The following is a 16329-nucleotide window of genomic DNA, read 5'->3' as shown; positions in this document are numbered from 1 at the left end:
GTCACAGTAATAATAAAATAATCTCGTGTTATTGCGCGACGATTGAATGGATACAATGCAATAGTAAAAACAATTGACAAATTAAGGCCACACCCGCGTTTCGGCACTTATAGCACCGCCATCTAACAATAAACAGGAAAAACAGAAAATAAATAATAAGGTCGCGGATGCAAAACAACGTACACAAGTGGCGTTAGATTGAAAGGAACATGCTTGACGAAGGCATTGACGTGAGAGTCTGCAGAAATTCGCAGAGAAGGCTTTTTACCCTCGATAATAAATACACAACTCAAAAAAAACGCGGGTGTTACTACACCTTCAAACGTGCGTTGGCAATTTTCGCACACGAAACCTTTGAATTGCCCTGGAAAAGTACGACCGCAAAGAGAAAAACGATCAGTAGAAAAAACACAAAAACACGGTCGCCGGGTTTAAACCAGCCTTACGGAAAACTTTGTGGAGAAACTTTTATGCTCAACTGAAACTAGTTCGCGGCAAAATGGATACAGTCGGATAGACAGGCAGAAAACGGGCAGGAAAAGTTGCTCATACGTATACTGGGCGTAGTAGCAGTATAAAGTTAAAAACAGACTAATGTTTCATGGGACTACAGTTAACCGTTAACCGGTTGATTTAATCAATGACGCATATTGCAGCCATTCATAACTTACTTTGCTGCAATTCCAAAATGACGTTCACCTTTTGCTATATGGCGTCTACTGTTTTCCATGCCGCTTAAATGGTCGGTTAATACAGATGCAAATTCCAGTTTTGGGAACAAAAACAAGTCGGCGATAGAAACACGTTATACACGACCCCCAAGAAGAAATATATTGACAACCACCCAGCAACTGGTGTAGTATAAAGCGCCTGAACATGGACCAAGCACACCGACAGAAACCTCAATCGGTGTCTTTCTTTAGCAAAAGGGTCTCGAGCAGGCTTGCCTTGCGTTCGCCGGACCGCCGCTGGGGCACGTCCAGCTGTGACGTCAAACCGCCCAGAGGCGTGACGTCAGGGGGCGGGGAGTGAAGAGCGGCCGAGGTAACCGAGGCAGTGATGTGGCGAGGTGTGGGAGGATTGTTGTTGTTGTTTACGTTTGAATTTATCGGTAGCTCGTTGCCGCCCAGAAAGAGCATATTGCCGTCGCCGTGGTTCGAATTTAAGTTTGTGTGAGAAAATGAAAGTTTCTGCTGGAGCGGTTGCTTGTCGCTACACGGCAGCAAAGAGTTGGCGTGGACAGAGGTTGCCTGGCACGACAAAATATATTATTTTTCCAAATTGTTCATTTAAAAAGGTCAAAATAAACATATTTAACAGCGGTGATGCACAATGTCACCGAATAAAAACATCTGGTTTTCGGTTTCAAAAGTATTTCGATACATATGTTGGATTAAACGGCCGTTACCAATTCAAGGTTTCTGCTCGGAAACATTAGTTCCGTTAATCCAGCAACATGATGTAAAAGGCGGTTGCAGGTAGTAATGTCTTCTTTTAATTTGTTAACGGATTTTGTGTTTGGTGTTTTATAAACTGATAGGTTATAATAAGAATTCCAGCAAGGGACCCAAAACTGTAATGTTGCAGATATCGAAGTAAGCACGAACACGGGCCACATATACCTGGTCCACAATTTGGACTATACCCTAATAAGGAATAAACTACACGCTTTCGAAGTTAGTAATGTTTGAACAAAAATATTGGGAAGTTCCGTCAGTTTGTTTCTCCTTAGTAATTTAATGAAATATAATATTGAGGTTTTAGAATGATGAGGATGATGCGATATTCTTTATGAAGGAAATGCATAACAGTCGCAAAGGAAAATATTCAATAATTGGGAGATAGTCGGAAAGTCCGTTTTTATTTCATAACGAATGTACCAACCATTTGGTTATTGCTGCTTATCGGCCACTGACGGGTGTTCGATGACGCCAATGAAGACTGAGACGTGACGTCATAGTTGTTGGCGACAAGCGGTGGAGATGTCAAGGAGGGTTGGCCATAAGTTTGCTAAAAATAAAAAGTTTACGGTTTTGTCACTGTTTTGGCACACTTAGATGCTTGTACACCAGTGGTTCTTAAACTTTTTTGGCTTGGGCACACTGAAAAAATCTTAAATATTTCGCGTCACGCATTTTACCTAACAACAATATAGTAACTTTACGATTTCCCTTATTACACGACAAACGATATGTAAATGCTATAATACTTAATAGTACCAATTTTGTTTTTCATAGTGAGTATTCAAGTCGCAAATTGTTGAGTGCATGGCACGGTACGCCTATTTCTAATACAAATAACTTATTTCCTAAAATTACAAAAAGTTTCACGGCACATTTAACAATCTCTCGAGGCACATTACGACAGTGGTCTCCAACCTTTTTGGTAACTGACCCCAATTTAAATGAAATAAAATCGCCATTTATGTGCGACCCCAGTTTGTTTTTCGATAAGTAATGTTTATACTAAATAGCACGAAGCACGAGCGATTGATTATTATGCTTCTTTTTTATGTGTATCAAATTAGGAGTCAAACACGAATTTTTAGTTTGTTTCAACATTTTTATTATATTCATTGCGCTCGTTTAAACCGCGAAAAATAAAACTCAAACTGCAGGAAATGGTCCCCACAAAAGGTTTTTTCGTGACTTCACTTGGGGTCACGACCGATAGTTGGAGACCACTGCACTACGGTGCCGTGGTGCACAGTTTGAAAACCACTGCTTGTAATGTACAGTGTACACAAATCATAGATGGTAAAACTACCATTAACAAAACTGTTGTTAGTTTAAGCTAAAAATTGCATTTTTGGAGGAATTGAAGTAGTTAATCTATAGTAAAGAAATTATCTTTTACAGCAAAATATTCATTATCAAACCTACTATCGAAAATTCTCTTACATGATTGTTTTGATCTTGACAGTCCTGCTTTTGCTTGTACTGCGTCAAAAGCGTGTTCAGATTATACTTCTGTGGCCGATTCGGTGCATAGTGATTCTGTGGCGTGGATACCGACATCGGCAACATTGAGGTGGGAGCGTCCTCCAGTGGCGGTGTCATACCATCGCTGTACGTCGCCAGGGGTCGCTGGTGCATATTTCCGATCGTCATTTGCAGCATCGGCCTTCTTAGCGCTTTCTTTCTCGACTTTTTTATATCCAAAGGCGGACTAATGTTGTTGACGCCAACTTGGAGACTAATGGACCCGGTTGAAGGGGCGTCATTCCAAGAAAGTTCATCCATCGACTGTTTTCGCTTTAGGTCGGGCTTGGATTTCGTGTTTGAGTTTTTTCTCGTCTTGCGCTGCCGCGACTTCTTGCTTGATTTCGGCGACTGTGATGTCATGGGTGACGACATGTCGCCGCTCATCGAGCCCGGTGACGTCATACCTACTTGATGATAAGGTCCACCCATATACAGGCCGCCGCCGGGGGCCTGGCCGGGGGGCACTGACGTCATCACGTATGGCTGGTTGCTATTGTTGGGTGAAGGATTAAGGGACATCCCCGGTCGTACATATGTAATGTCCCCGTTGCTAGGCAACACCCCCGTCTTGGGTGGAAAGCTGGGTGAATTTAGAGTGTTGCTGTAAGGGGGCATTCTGTGGTAGCTGGGCGGTTGCGTGGCGTTAGGTTGACCTACAAACATTACTACGTAAAGTTTTCTATTTACATTAGCAAAATTGATGAATGGTATAAAAATATTATAAATAAATAAGATAGATTAAAAAAATAATACGCCGGAAGCAATCGCAGACTAACCAAATCTGTCGATCAATTATCCAAGTTTTATAAAAAAATAAAAAAACTATCACCCGGCGCTTTCAAATGTTTTCACCATCAAGCCACGTGTTGACTAAAGATTTAAAGTTAAGTAAGGTTGGCGGGTGAAGTGCAGTTGGGATGGGGGCAAGGGGATGATATTGTGAGTAAGGTACTTACCAGATGTCATAAACCTGGAGGTGTTAATGTGCCGCATCCCAGTCGACATATGCCCATTGGGTGAAATGTACCGCTGGAGGTCGGGCTGACTTTGCGACTGGATCCTGCAACGAAATAAACAGTTTTGGAAAGAAGTCACAGCTTGGATTTCGTCCGAACTTTTTATATTTCTACAAGTAACTGTTCGGTTTGGTATGTGAGAATGACTTGCTAAACAGTTTACTGATTTTTGCTCGCTTTGTGATGTCTTGATGTAAACACGCCAAAACTTCGCCTTCCTTAATGATGTTCAAAAGAACGGTGAAAACAGCAAAAAATTCAGAATACCATATTGCGCTAGAAATAAGAATCTCGCAGCATTTCGAGTTAAATCGGCCAGTCTGTAAACGTATATCTGTCGCTTCTTATTAAATGCTATCTATCTTTTATCTCTCGTGCGTCTTTTTCTTCCGCCGTGTAACTTATTAACGCGTTAGAATAAAAAATAAATTAAATAATTAGCCATGTATCAATCTATGATAGGTGAACATTACGATCAACGACTTCTATTCAATAATACGATAGTACAAATAGGAATACAGTGCATTGTATTGCGCCTTGCCGGTTTAGTGTTATAATAAAATATCGCCTGTTCTGGGTCAGTAAATACATTTTTTTATTAAAGAAAATATAGATTTAAATTGGACACTGTGAGCCTTTTTTTATAAAATTCTTGTTTTGTTTTCGGTAGCTAATATACATAACATAGCACGAAATAGGCCAGCAACACAAGTAATGCAAAAGGTTTTGAGACAACAAAAAAAATGCGGATTAACAACGAACCTTTGCTGATTGAGAAAGTATTGGTTCTTCTTTTGCGCGGAAACAACGTCGGCATTCAGGGGTAACCTCTGTTGGGGGTACTGGGGAAGAATCCCTTGCTGTTTAATCCCCATTGAAACCTCACTGCTGTCGAAGCCGTTGTTGCTGTTGCTTGGATGATTCAACCGCAGTTGTAACTGAGGACACAAATCTGAATTTACTACAATGATATGGGGATCTACAAAAAAAAACTTGAAACAAAAAAGGAGTAAACTACATATATAAAAGACTCTGTTGACAATGCGCTTTAGCCTATTACCAGCGTGGGAATAAACGAAAGCTCCACTTAGCTAACACAGAAATGACAAAACCATGCGCAACTGCATTCTATCTGTAACGAATTGGAGAAAAACGGTTTTCGTCGGACGACTTGTGAACAATGTTAGATGCTACCTTGTCCTTATTTCATCGATTTATTTTAAATCATGCGCACTTTCGTCAATAAGGAATCGCCCGGAAACAGTAAAATGTAAAAGTAAGATTCAAATAATATATGCTTAAGTAAATTCTACGAAGTTATCTGATGCTTTTATACATGTTTTTGCTAAACAGTCTAACAACAATCATGGATTCATAATAAGAAATTATAAATCAAGTAACATCGAAATAATTGTCACCGCGCCTCACAGAAGTGCATGCAATATTCATCATCGTTAACAAATATCAAATATCACTGTAAGAACACGACGTGACTTGGGGATGTGACATTATTACAACCGACAGTGGCATATTGGGAGTCGATTGTTTTCTGGTGTTATCGGGCTTCTTAACCATTGGCATCTCAGAGACCAAAACACACAGTCGCACATAACACAGAAAACGTGCCAGGTCAAACGATCCAATCAGCCAGGCCTTGTCACGAGGCAGGGTCACGATTCTCATGTCGGCACTTGCTGCGCAACCCGCGCCTGTGTGACCAGTTTTGCCAATTGAAAGGGTTTGCATATATCGGTCGCTTGACGCACTCTAATTGGCATCCAAAAGACACCTTCTTTCGCCGGAACCAAATCAGTCAGTTACGCAGCCAAACGGTGTTGCGACATAATCGCCGGGAAAAAAGGAGAACCGATTTTACAAGGAAGCGACTATAGCGTTCTAACAGATCTCATTAGAACTAAGACGAACAAATCCAAAGCAAGAATAAAGACTTCAAGTTAGCGCTAAATACTGCCTCCTTGCGGCCATCAAGCAGTAGACGAACGAGAAACACAAATAAAAGTTTAGCGTATCCTGAAAAAGGTAAGGGTGCAAAAAAATAAAAAATCGCCATTGGTTATAACATAATAACCATAAATCTGTCAAAACTTTAAAAGCTACATTTTGCTGTAATACATCTAACAATATGGTGTTCAACGTCTATCGAAACGTTCGGATTGTACAAAACGATAATTGTACAAATTTTATTTTATTTTTCGTTTTAAAATATTGTTTTTGTTTCTAGTTGGAAGCTTTAGAAGTAAATTACCTGTCGTCTAAGAGGCGAGCCGAGTCCTTGAATCATGTTGCCTTGTTGCTGCAATAAACAAAAAGCACAATTTAAAAGAGTGAACAAACACGTCGATTTTAATAAAAATTTATCTAAATTACAAGTCAGCCAAGAAATATCTAATTAAAATATTATAGTTCACCTTTTGTAATTCAGTATTTTATTACATACAGCTGTTAGTTTCATCTAATCTACGGTCAGATAATTTGTTTTGGGCACAATAATATCAAGTTTTACTTGTAGCCACACGTCTTATGCGCGCAATCCAACCCTTGGATACAATGAGCTGCAGTAAGCAATTTTACACGTTTATAAAGTAGTTTTTGCCGTGGCCACACAACAACACTAGTGAGCAATCGTGATAAAAAAACACTTTACAGGGCTACAGGCTTTGACAGCCGTCGCTCGCGAGCCACATGTAGCTTTTTATGTAGTGGTCACTTGTCAATTTGTTCTGTAGCTCTTGGCATTTAACAAAGTACGTTTAAGGGTGAAATAAGAATCTTGGCCTCTTACTGGTGTAGACAAAAAACTGTGGCCAGTTATGTGCTTTACATAGTATAATTTTGGATACGATAATTACCCCCCAAATGAAGAAAAGACTCATAACGCCTCCTTGTACCTTTTTAACGCAAACAGGGCGGGGGGCGAAACCGCCAACGTTGAGAAAATAATGCTTTATACTAACGTTGAAGTAAAAAAAACTTTTAGCCGAAAGATAAGAATCTGTCAAACGTTACTGCTTTCACTGTAACAGTGATACGATTTGATAGCAATAAATTAATCAAAGTAAACGTTTTAGGACTGCTTTTTCCCTTGGGACCTTGGTAAAAATCTATTTGATGTGCTATATTTAAAGTATGTAAAGAGGATATTAGAATTAGCTAATTTTATTAGAAAGAACAATTAAACAACCAAATAAGTAATTGTAGCCACTCACTAAAATTTCGTCAAAACGGCCTAAACGGTTAGGGTGCGTCACGGTAACAGAAATATTTGCTATTTTTGTTTAGCTAAGTTGGGTTGCGTGTACAACTGTACATCGCCATTTTTGCGCCAACAGTTTGCGAACGAATGTCGTAAAATAGCAATCGAGCAACACGAAAAAGCTGGTGATAGTGCTTAGTCACACTGTCACTGCCGCGTCACAGGAAAGTGCGTCATTAAAAAAAAGAAGTCAGTGCCCTGTCGGTTACAAAAGCAATAAACCAAAATGCCAAAATTACAATTCCGAGAAAATGATAGGTTATTATGGACCAAAAGCTGTGGCGTGATAACTTACTGGTTTGGGCAATGTTGTAATGACTTAACTTACTTGCACTTAAGTCACTGGTTTTAAATGACTTGACTCGGCCAAAGTCTTTAGGGTAAAATGACCTAACTTGACTTCGGAGATTTGGACAAATGAATTGACTTGACTTAAGTCTTTTGGACAAATGACTTAGGTGAAATAAGGCTTCATTAGGGATTTAAAAAATGGGTTATTTATCTTATTTTTTTCACATAAACCAATTTACTTGGTATATGTTGCGTTTCTATTATTTGTAGGTGAGTTATTGTTTATAAATTTGACGAGTTCACCGAATTTAAATAGTTTACCGTTTTATTTTTATAACAAGGACTTGACTTGAAGTTCATTTGCTTTAATTATGACTTGACTGGGACTTTTTTAATAAGCTGTTTACAACACTGGCGTTCGGCGTTATTTTGTTAGCTAATGAAAAACAGAAAACAAAACATAGATTCATATCCACAGTCGAGCCGTGAATAATAACGGAACGATACAGTTTTAACAAAATTAAAACATCTGTACGTTGGAGAGGCTACGCGTACCACAACAAAAGAGGCGTGTGACACGTCAAAAATATCTCGACAATACAACGCTACGTCACCGTAAACAACAATATCGGTCCTGCATGACGCACGGTCTGTTTAAACGCAGCTCTATAGTGAACAGTGAACACCCATGTTTCACAAAACGTAGCCTATGGACGCGGTTTTATATAAACAATATACATATTTAAATAAATTTGTACAGAGCGCGACAGAAACCGGGTGAAACAAAGCAGCGATCTAAACACCAAATAAAACAAATCAGTGTATACACAATATGGTTTGTAACATCATAATGTTTATCGCACTATGCTTTGTTTTATTAGCCAAAAAATATTGGGAAAAAATAATTTTGCCAGTTAGCCAAGTTGCGACACAATGTGGTGTTGATTGTGTTACGGTCTCGTGTGCTGACTATTTCAACGTGGAAAAACTAAACGGCCCGTCTTACTTTTTATTAATCGTATACGTTGAGTTGTCACGTTTTAAATTACGTACAGAGCTTTTTGTGCTGAAGCATGACAAGCAAAAACCACCACGCCTAACCAAACAATAAGTGTTGGGCTGATGGGCTCTCGTACAGGTCCCGAGCCTGAAACGAGAAATTCTGGCCCTTTTCGAACAAAAACTTATTAAACTAAGCTAATGGGAAAAAGCACAAATGACTGCAAATGGCTGCTCGAGCCTTGTTAAAAACGATTTAACGTCACACAGCTAGTAAAAAATTCTTACGTACAAAAGTTTGAAAGGTGGCAACTGCAAAACTGTCGTACATGTCAAACTCACCCTAAAAAAAACCTGAAATAAAAAAAATGGCCAACACAACAGGAATTTTCGCTTGAAAAAAAATCACTATACAAAACTTCACAAATCGAAGAAGTTTTAACCAGCACAGTTTTTTATATAGTTGCCTTAGAGAGCTTTTTTAGGCAAAAAAAACGGAACTAAAGCATCATTGTTTATTCTTCTGAATGTATACCTATCTAATATAGTATTTTGAAAAAAACGTTAGAGAGTCATTGAGCTAAAACCAATCATCGCCGTTAAGTTGTACAGGGCTTTTGCCAAACATTTAAACACAATTTCCACGTTACAACTTATCACTTGCCAAAGTAAGCACTTTGAACAAAATATGAGGCTTATAATACACTCACCCCTTGATTGACCAAACCGGGGTTGGTGCGAATGCTCGGCTCCGCAGGTCCAGGCATTGTTGGCTGCATTTGGGGGCTCGGGAAACTACCCGGGTTTGCCGTTCTCGTGCTGTTGAATTGCATTATTGTCTGTAAATGGAATACAAATTCGCTTAGGAATTCACAAAATAGCTGGATAAGTGACAACGTACATATACGCGTTTTAAAAATGACGCCGAAAATGTGACGCTTAGGTTTAGGTTGAGTTTAATTAAAACAACGATATTGCGAATACTTTTGCATGGAAGTTGATGCGCACAACACAAAGCAACCTATTCCAACAGTATAACAGGTAACGGTGACAATGGTTCGTGTTGCAAGCTCGACTAGGCTCGGTGCACTTTCGTTTAATATCAAAGCTCCGTGCAGATGTTACACAGCACAAATCGAAGTTCAAATGGGCGCTGCAGCCTACACACCTGGTCCGCCATTCCCACAACGCCGTTACTCCGAATAGCTCTGTTCATAGGGTTTGACACTTGGTACGATAGTGGATCGTTCTATGAAAGATAAAGAGCGGTAAGGTCTTTGCTGTGTGACGTAGAAAGCCTTTGCTATAATAAAAGTCACATTTGGGTAAGCTGGATGCTTACGAATCTTGTTTCAATACAAGCGATCAATTTTAGACGCATATTTTGGTAGGTTGGATTTTTTTACCTTTGTAGATTTATTCAGAATATCACGTTATACAAAAGCACAGACAAGGATCGTCACATTAAACACATTCGACAACTGGGCTTGTTTGCGTGAGCGTCATTTCCCGTGTAAATTTACCTGCATTCGGTTGTTTATTTGCACGGGCTTGTTGGGACGAATCGAGGTACTGTCTGCAAAACAAGAAGGTTTTAATGCGGTGTGAAGCAGAGAGGAAAAAATCAAAACCATATTAAGGGAGCCGTTCATTACAAAGACTACAAACAACGTTTAACGAAGAAATGTGGGAAAAATGCCGTACAGATTCCAAGCTTACCGAAATTGTTGGGGACCGGTATCGCCATGCGCGGGTTGACGCCCTGGGGCAAAGGGTACCTGCCCAGGTCGACCAGGGGCTCCTTGCCTTCCCAGATGTCGGGCGAGCTAAAGTCGCTGTACTGGGGCAGGGCGGTGGCCATGGGCGACGAGGTGGGGGGCCAAATCCGGGGGCTCACGACCCCGGCGGACCCCACGACCCGGTTGGGGCAGGGCTCGAAGCCGGTTGGGACAGCAGCGAGGGTGGCGCCGTGGAACATGGGCGTCATGGAGCCTTGCTGGGGTGTGGCGAAGGTCTGTTTGAAGTTGTTCACGCTGTTCTGATTGGCCGCGGCGCCTGCGATGCCACGTATGTGATTACTTGATATTTGAGAAGTGGTTTAAATTTTTTTTGTGCATAACATGTTATGACTGTTATAGTCAAGTGAATTTGAGAGTTTAAGTGATTCCCATACAGCTTTTATATACTGCGTTTAACGCATAAAGTGTTCGAAAATTGAGTTACAAATACAATTGATTAAAAGTTAAAAAAAAACATCAGTATCTGATTGCATCCGGTTTACAAATAAGTGGACGCAAGTCAAACAGGTACTCACCCGTGGTGTTGCCGCCTGGGAGAATTTTCACCTGAAATGTATAATATGTAAATTTTAAAGATGTACCAACAACTTAAGTAATGTTGAACACGTGTAGTATACAACACCTAAAACCTCCCGACCATGCCCAGTCGCTCGGCGCTAGATTTGATTCGATCATTATCTACATCTAGAAAATACGACATTAATAGTTTTCAAGAGTCACGACGCTTCCGAAAATGATACTATCAGTTCATCAATGTTGTACTTCAAAGCTGCTTTAGTTGAAACAATTACGATCATTGGGAAACAAATCACCTGGTTTTCGAACATGTTCACGCCGTTATTGTTTACATCAAGCCCCTGGGCCGCTGACGAAATGTCGAAGGGAGTCTGCTGCATGCCGTAAGCCGGTAGCTGGGGTCTCTGTCGGGGTGTCCTGTTAAACCTCGCCGGGGACTGCTGGAGGGTGGGGCCCTGGGGGTGCGGGGTGAGCGATGGCGCGAAAACGCTGCTGTCGTCTTCCAGGTCGTTAAGTATGTCGTCCAGCTCGTCCAACTCTTCTTTACTGACGTTGGTGGTGACGCTCGGTCGCGTGGATACAAAGCTGCCGAAACCGCTGCTCCCAGGGCTGAAGAGACTCTCCTCGCTGGCGAGACGTGGAACGGAAGAGGATACAAGACCGTTCGTCACCGGCCCGGAAAAGGTGGTCGAGGTGAGCGGCGCCGACGACAGCTGGCTCTTCATAATTTGAAAAAAGTCCTTTATCGTGAAACCCTCATCGGGTTTTCCTACCGGGGCGAGGAACGACTTTGTCGAGTCGGTGGTGGGCGCATCGACGCTGCCGTTCCAGAGCAGGGAGGACACGGGCACCTTCTTGTTACTCAGCAGCTGCGTGAGAAGCTTGGACTGCTTGGTGAAGGCGGTCGCCTTGCCGTTGCTATTGGTCCCTCCCTTCTTTGCTTTTTCGTCTGCTTCAGCAGCCGACGACGAGTCGCCCTCTTCCAACGGCGGGTTCGAAATGCTGCGCTTGGGCAGGCTCACGCTTAGCGGGATCGAGTTCATCGAGGCGCTGCGCACGCGTGACGTCACCGGCGATGACGTGGGCGCCGCGTGCGGGGAAGTACCATAAAGGCGGCCCGGGGCGGAAAGGCCGGTCGGCGAGGTGTAGTTGACCAGCGACGGGCTGCTTGGTATGGGCGAAGTCATCGTGCAAATTGGAAGAGTCTGGTCGTCCTTGCTTAAGCACGAGAGATCGACACACGGCGGACCGGGGAAGGTTGCCAGGTTATCGGTGGATCCCGCCATGCTATCGCATTCTACCGAGTAAAAATTTATTTTACTCGGACGGTAATAAAGCTCTTAGAGCGAGATATCGAGGTTGTAAAATAATACTCGTGAATGTAAATACAAGTTTGCGGTAAGCACTAAATTGCATGTCAAGTTGGAAACAATAATTGCCAATTTAAAACGGCTAAAACCCAAGTATTGTAATCTGGCCGCATATTTCACTAAAACAGTGAGCGAGATAACGCCAATAAGGCAAATCGCATTAGAAGCGCGCAAATTAAATGGAGACCAATCGAGCATCACAATACATGATCTCGAAATATTGTAGGCAACAGAAACAAAGTGCTCACATTTTAACCATGAGCTTTTATTGTGCGAGCGAATATATTGAGAACGCAAGCCTGGTGTATAGAGCGAGGCGCGCAAGCGTGAGTTAACTGCTTGACAGCCAGGACTCCACATTAAGTAACTTTTTAATAAATTGTTCCTTGGCTTTGGGGCTCATGTACAATGGGTTGAGCAAAGCTTGGTTTCAGCACAAGGTGGTCAGTTCTACTGTTTCGTCAAAAAGTGTGACGGGACTGAAACAAACTGTCAGCTAGATAGTAGTTGATAGCTACATGGAGCTAAAACGATGACGTCACAATATCTTAGGTTTTCTATCCCCCAGTCAAAGGCCCTTAGGAGTGCAGACTCCCAATCCTCTTATACGCATCTACATACCCCTCCATGTCATGTCTGAAAATTTGAAAGTTCTACGATGTATATTTTTTCTATAAAGCTCCGGACAAAAATCGGCCTTAAACATAGCATATAGCAAACCATAACAACCAAAAAAGAATAAAATAAAAAACAAGATATGTTTCGAAAATAAATTTTCAGCCCATATAAGTCGTGCAAAGCGATTAATTATCACAGCACAACAAACGAAAGCGGACATTAGAAAACAAGTTGACGACTTACTATCTGTGATCGACAGCGTACTGGAGGCATGGGTCTTGTGGGCGCTGCCGACTTTCGTCGACTTGGAACCAACTGTATGCACCAGATGGCCGTCTAGGTGGGGCGGTGGTGACAACACGCCGTTAGCGATCTCCTAAAAATAAACGAGGTTAAACAAAGTAGTGTTTCCCAACAGTTTGAACTTCACGACCAACTTTTACTTTCAAGTTTTTAGGCGACCCACAAGAGGAAACATTGTGTCCAAATGCAATCTGCTACATATTTGATATTGTCAGTAAACAACGCTTAATTCTAATGTTGCCGAATTTTTACGTCACGAAAATACAACAACGTCCTAAACTCAGAGAAAACTATTTAACATTTAAAAACGCTTCAAAACCATCCTGAAATAGCTTTGAGACCCACTGGTTGGAAAGTACTGGTTTAAATAATATTATTTACACAACGTAAAAAAGAAACTAATGGCCAAACAGAGATAGGTAATCAATTTATTTACTGCAAAATTGTAATTCTCTGCGGACAAAAGATATTGGTTTTAAATTTCGAACTTCAATAGTGGTTCTCGTCATTTTAAGAGTGCGGCGGACTAAGCAAATAGTACAAAGACACGGCACATTTTACAGATATTTTTAAGATTTTTGCAACTAAAAGCGAACTGTACATCAATCCACAATTTGTGGACCCCTGATCTAACGGATAGCGTGCAACTAATATGTAATACGAATATGTTATTTCCCCAACTCACATAAAGTTCCGCGGCACACTTGAAGGAAAATTCGGGGCGCACATTTCAGGAACCACTTAACTACAACATCCAACAATTAAGCTCAAAAATTAAAAATCCTTCGCGTGAAAAAACGGCTCTTGGTGGTTGGTTCGCGTTTTTGACTTACCTCGCCGTTCCCATGAGCCCCGGTGCTGGCCAGAAGTTCCCGTGCCACTTCGGCGCTGTTCCGCGGACGCAGGTACCCACTCACCCCGGTCGGCCAGTTCGTCAAGGTCGAAAGGTCGCCGAGAAAATCAGTCGACTGCAGAAGAACAAATGCATGAATTGGTACAAGCGCGTACACTACAGAGTACGCACAGTAAGAACAATGGAAACTCAACGAGTGTTTATTGGTATACTGCTCATTTCTCTGCATCACCAAAACCACGTCCATGTGCAAAGTAAATAACGCACTGTGTGTTGTCATATGGACCACTATTACGCAACCAAAAGTTTAAGTGTGCTTGAAAACAGCCCAATAAGGTGCAATGCGCTGAGGTTTGGCAATACTATTCACCACGTTACCATACGTTTTAATAAGGTTACATCCATCCTTAAATTGCGGAACTCCGGGTTTTAGTAGGAAGCAAGATGTTATATGGAACTAGGATAAAATATGTTTTGAAAGGATGTCAAACCGCTTTGCTATGTATGACTGTAATATTAGGGAATGCGAACATGATTCTAACCATACGTCGGTGTGCGTTTAAACATCGTAAGATACGTTTGTAACTGTTTAATTGTTCATCCACGTACGTTATATTAGGTCTCACGATTATTATAATTTAATCAAGGTACCGTACATTCACGAATGACATAGTGGATGTCACGATTATGCTTTTGACTAAATAAAATAAAAACATTTATTCCAGTTGAGTATCTCACTTTTAAACACGTACGCGCAATGTACTAGGCTATGGCAAGGAATATTTGCCCTGTTTAAGATTCAGAAGCAGTCCGAAAAATCAGAATCTGTACGCTGGTCAGCTTTCAATGAAAGTTAATTGCTTTTGGCAGATGGTCATGGGCTTTAGTGGTAACTATACACAAGACTATTTTTAAATCGAGGTCAAGCAGGCATCACTCACGTTCATCGAGGAAGGGGTGGTGGATTTAAAGGTTGTGTGGGACTGCGATGGTGATGGAGCGACAGAGGACGACGAGATGATGCTGGAGGAAGAAGTCGGAGAAGATCCCGGTGGTGGAGCTGCTTCTTTCACCGGCGGAGCGGCGCCTTTAAGACAGGAGGAAAGGATTGTTAACGTTGCATTTAGGGACTTCTGATAATATCGAGTCGTAGACGGTGCGTGAGGCCAAGTGGTAGTATCGAAACACGGCCAATGTCACGGTTAATTCGGTGCCGATCCGAAATCAAATTGGTGGGAATTAAATTTATGATTTTTATTCCAACGCAGTGATTTCCACCTTTACTATAGGTTAAAGACTGGAGATAACTAAACATTCTAACAATAAAGCAAATGACCTTTTAAACGTTTTAAATTTACCAAATTACGTCCTTACTATGCGTATGGGATCAGATGGTGGTTCGTTTTATTCGAAATATTGAATACTGGTAGAGAATTAAAATGAAAAATAATAAATATCCCTATTTGGATTAAAATGTCACACTTTTCGATGATTCCTGACCAATCAACGCTTTACTGTTAGCTATAGCGAACGATTTTAGGTTAATGAAAATAAACTAAACTTAGAACTTTCAGTTCTTTAAATATGAACCATAAATACACTTCACTCCCCAAGGATACACAGTAAAAAAACGCACACGTTGATATGGGATATTCAAACTCACCTGACAAAATGCTTCGTATGGCGGGCGACACACTTGTTTCATCCACGCCCTGCAGATTACCGTCTCTACAATTTAAGACAGAAAAAACAACAATCGAGGATTAATACGTATTTTTAGTGCGTTAAAGCTTTGTAGCGAGCACAGCTAAACTGTCCTGCACGCAATAAACATCATTTGCGTCACATATACTATATTTTTTTACAAACTATAGCCTACGGTTAAACAAATTTTTGTATGGCTTATATGTTTTTTTTAATAATATCTTTCGCAGTGCATTTAAACAACAGAGTGATTTTCGTTTTTGGATGATTTTTTTGTTTTTCATCCCATTGTAAATCGGGGTATTTAACTAGTCTTTTCTGTATCACAAGGCTTCAAATAGATTATAGCTGCACTGCGAAAGTGCATTAACATTTCACTCAAAATATAATCACTGGTACATTTTCGAGTTTATTTCTTGACACGGATCAACATCATTAAAAGTTCGCTAATTAGTGTAACACGCCATTTGTGAAAGGGCGCTGATCGTCTGCATCATCTGACAAATTGAGCAAAAAAAAGAGAAAATAGAATTTGACTCGATTTCTGTTCTTTAATACATTGTTTCTCTGGGTAACTAATTTAGTCCTGTTTTTAATCTTGC

General features: G+C 41.0%; 1 protein-coding gene across 1 annotated transcript in view; it reads right to left on the bottom strand.

Moving 5' to 3' along the window:
• The window catches only part of LOC146160744 (uncharacterized), a 30027-nt gene continuing 13698 nt past the window's right edge, over positions 1-16329 (bottom strand). The window contains exons 11-26 of the mRNA XM_083385002.1: positions 15687-15751; positions 14965-15110; positions 14004-14138; positions 13111-13243; positions 11176-12176; positions 10879-10909; positions 10284-10619; positions 10088-10140; positions 9733-9813; positions 9275-9403; positions 6267-6314; positions 4763-4938; positions 3941-4044; positions 2901-3637; positions 1885-2010; positions 1-1250 (exon numbers count right to left, since the gene is read on the bottom strand). Coding sequence (XP_083241128.1) covers positions 903-1250; positions 1885-2010; positions 2901-3637; positions 3941-4044; positions 4763-4938; positions 6267-6314; positions 9275-9403; positions 9733-9813; positions 10088-10140; positions 10284-10619; positions 10879-10909; positions 11176-12176; positions 13111-13243; positions 14004-14138; positions 14965-15110; positions 15687-15751 — 3649 coding nt within the window. The 3' untranslated portion in view covers positions 1-902. The remainder of the gene's footprint in view (positions 1251-1884; positions 2011-2900; positions 3638-3940; positions 4045-4762; positions 4939-6266; positions 6315-9274; positions 9404-9732; positions 9814-10087; positions 10141-10283; positions 10620-10878; positions 10910-11175; positions 12177-13110; positions 13244-14003; positions 14139-14964; positions 15111-15686; positions 15752-16329) is intronic.

This window comes from Ascidiella aspersa, chromosome 3 (genome assembly GCF_963924565.1).
Source record: "Ascidiella aspersa chromosome 3, kaAscAspe10.2, whole genome shotgun sequence".
Taxonomy (NCBI): domain Eukaryota; kingdom Metazoa; phylum Chordata; class Ascidiacea; order Phlebobranchia; family Ascidiidae; genus Ascidiella; species Ascidiella aspersa.
This window is presented reverse-complemented; position numbering and strand designations above follow the sequence as displayed.